The sequence below is a fragment of the Phytophthora parasitica genome (assembly GCF_000247585.1).
Source record: "Phytophthora parasitica INRA-310 unplaced genomic scaffold supercont2.81, whole genome shotgun sequence".
Lineage (NCBI taxonomy): Eukaryota > Oomycota > Peronosporomycetes > Peronosporales > Peronosporaceae > Phytophthora > Phytophthora nicotianae.
In genome coordinates, this window is record NW_008649067.1 from 17,829 (window position 1) to 20,571 (window position 2,743).

Consider the following 2,743-nt stretch of genomic DNA (forward strand, 5'->3'; position numbering starts at 1 on the left):
GCACTCGTAGCTTCATCCAGCACCAAGATGTTCGGCTTACGTACGATAGCCCGTGCAATAGCAACACGTTGCTTCTGACCTCCAGACAGAGACACACCCTTCTCACCGACCAGTGTATCGTAGTTCTCCGGTAGTGACATGATGAAGTTGTGTGCGTTCGACAACTTGCAAGCCTCGATAGCTTCTTCACGAGTCACGTTGTCTCCCCCCATAGCGATGTTCTCGAAGATTGTCGTGGCAAACAGCACCGGCTCCTGCGAAACCATACCGATCTGTGAACGTAGCCACTTGACGTTCAACGTCTTGACATCCCGACCGTCAAGGTAGATCGTGCCACTAGTGGGGTCGTAGAATCGCTCGATCAAAGCAATCAAAGTACTCTTACCACCACCACTGGCACCCGCGAACGCCACCGTTTGGCCAGGTTCGATAGTGACATTGTAGTCACGCAGAATCTGAGCGTCAGGACGGCTTGGATAAGTGAAGTTGACATTCACAGCCTCGATCTTGCCTTCACACTTGTCGGGAATAACCCCCTCGTCCTCCTTCTCAGCATCAATGGCGCTAGGTGTATCCAAGATGGTAAACAGCTCTTCGGCCGCACCGGCAGCCTTGGAGACAGCAGTAACATTGGGTGAGATCTGTGCGAGCGACCCAGTACCCATCATGACACCGAAGAAAGCAGCAAACACATCTCCGGGTGTAGTATCACCTTTCGAAGCCTTCCATCCACCATACCATAATCCAATCGAGTACATGATCCACACACTTCCCAGGAACATGGAAAACACCACCGACGTCATCTTGTGCAGCGCGATATTCTCCCTCTCAGCTTCAAACACCTTGTCCTCGAACTTCTTGATCGCCTTCTGCTCGCCATTCAGCGACGCTACCGTCCGAATCGACCCCAGCGTCTCCTCCGCAACGGATCCAGCCTCAGCGTACACCTTCTGAGCCCAGTCTGATTTAATCCTCATGGTCTTAATCAACCAGCCCAACGAGATGGTCATAAAAGGCATGACACAAGCCATGACGAGCGTAATATCCCAGCCTCTTACAAAGCCGATGACAAAGCCCACAACGAATTGCACAGTGAACCGGAACGAGTCTCCGAGTTTCTGACCCATCCCGTCCTTAATCTTGACCGTGTCGCCCGTCAAGCGACTTGACAGTTGCAGAGCGTCGTTCTCATCGTACCAACTAATGTCCAAATACAGCATGTGCTTGAGTGCCTCGCTCCTCAGAGCTTTCATCTGTCTCTCGGCACTGTAATAGAACGTCACGTAGCTCAGATAGTCTGTAAAGAACATGGCTACAGCGATGAGGAAGAAGTCTAGCGCTGCCTTGTTCACTGTATCCATATCCACGGGGATGCTGCTGAAGCCCGTAAGAACGTCACCGAAGACGATGGCCATGAGCGGGAAGAGTGCACCATTGGCCCCCGCTGTAATGACGCCCACTACTAGCAGCACTTTGTCCAGTGGAGTGGCGTAGCGGTACAAGTGCGTGAACTTGAAGCTCGTGGGGCCGCCGTGCACGATCTGGCGGCGCAGACTCGGCTCCTTCTTGGACGCGGAGAGGTCGGACTCGCTGCTGGTTGCAGGCTTGTGCCGAGGCGTCTCAACGCGCTGATAAGCGTCGTCTACCGGGGACTTGGCCGGACTTGGCATGACGCTTGAGGATCTGGTGGCAAGTTGAACAATGAGTGCAATGACTGAAAAGGTGAATGACCATCATTCTGAATGGATGCACGTTTTGGACGTTTTATGGTTGGAACTGTGATGATGCATGCGTTTAAGGTTATTAGAATGGATAGAGAGTCAAGCCTGGAGAAGCTGATAAAGGGGTCGGTTGTGTGCGTTGGAGGCGACGTGGTTGACAGCAACGCCGCTGGTTGTCACCGTTGGTTGTCTGGATCATGAGATGGGGGCGGGTGCGACTGGCAACTCGCACCGAGACTTGAGCATGAGCGATTTGAAATGTTTTTTTTTTTTTCAAAGTTTTTGAAAGGCAATCTTTTATGTCAAGACGTTAGCATATACTATCATGTTAGAGAGGTTTCAAGCTTGGCAATCGTGCCACTTTCCTGGTGTTGGCAGTAAAGCCGTTAGCGAACAACATTTGCAGGGGTCCTTTAGCCACAGGTTGACGTTTCTTGTTGCTCTATGAGAGAGCTGCCGTTGTACAGTGCTAGCGTCAGCTTTCACCAGTATAATCGTGTGCTGCTGAGCGTATGTACCAGTAGTACCGTTTTGGCGTCAACTATCGTCAGTGTAATCACAAGATATGTGTTCTCGAAGGATTTGAATGGCATACTGAAAGTAAGAAAAAAGTGCTATGCCCCTTCAATATAGCTTCTGACAGTTACATATCCACATACATTCTGATGGTTGCGACGCTGATGAGTGGTTGACAACCACACAGCAACGCGGTAACCAGTGGTTGCACCTTTGTATTTTTGCATTCTACTGTATGCAGTCGTCGTTGACATTCGCACGTGCGGGACCGTCATTCCGGCATGGAGCGTTTACAATTGGGAGTCGACTTGTCAACGGGGTACAATAGAGACTACATAGCTGCATCCAACGAACAACAAACCAGTTGCCAAACCCATTTCTAAAGCGCGGATCCTCAGAGTGTTGTTAACACGAAGGCCATACATCGATACAGAACAGCAATGCCGTATTCATGATTGCAAAGTAACAATGAGTTCATCAGCCCTGGGCCATGGCTGGTCATGTAC

General features: G+C 50.7%; 1 protein-coding gene across 1 annotated transcript; it reads right to left on the reverse strand.

The window, feature by feature from the left end:
- Positions 1-12: 12 nt before the first annotated feature.
- Positions 13-1,670, reverse strand: PPTG_18144 (hypothetical protein; the record flags this gene model as incomplete). The annotated part of the gene is made up of 2 exons (XM_008916256.1): positions 13-35; positions 107-1,670. 2 exons carry the CDS (start codon positions 1,668-1,670, stop codon positions 13-15), a joined length of 1,587 nt encoding a protein of 528 aa, XP_008914504.1.
- Positions 1,671-2,743: the final 1,073 nt, after the last annotated feature.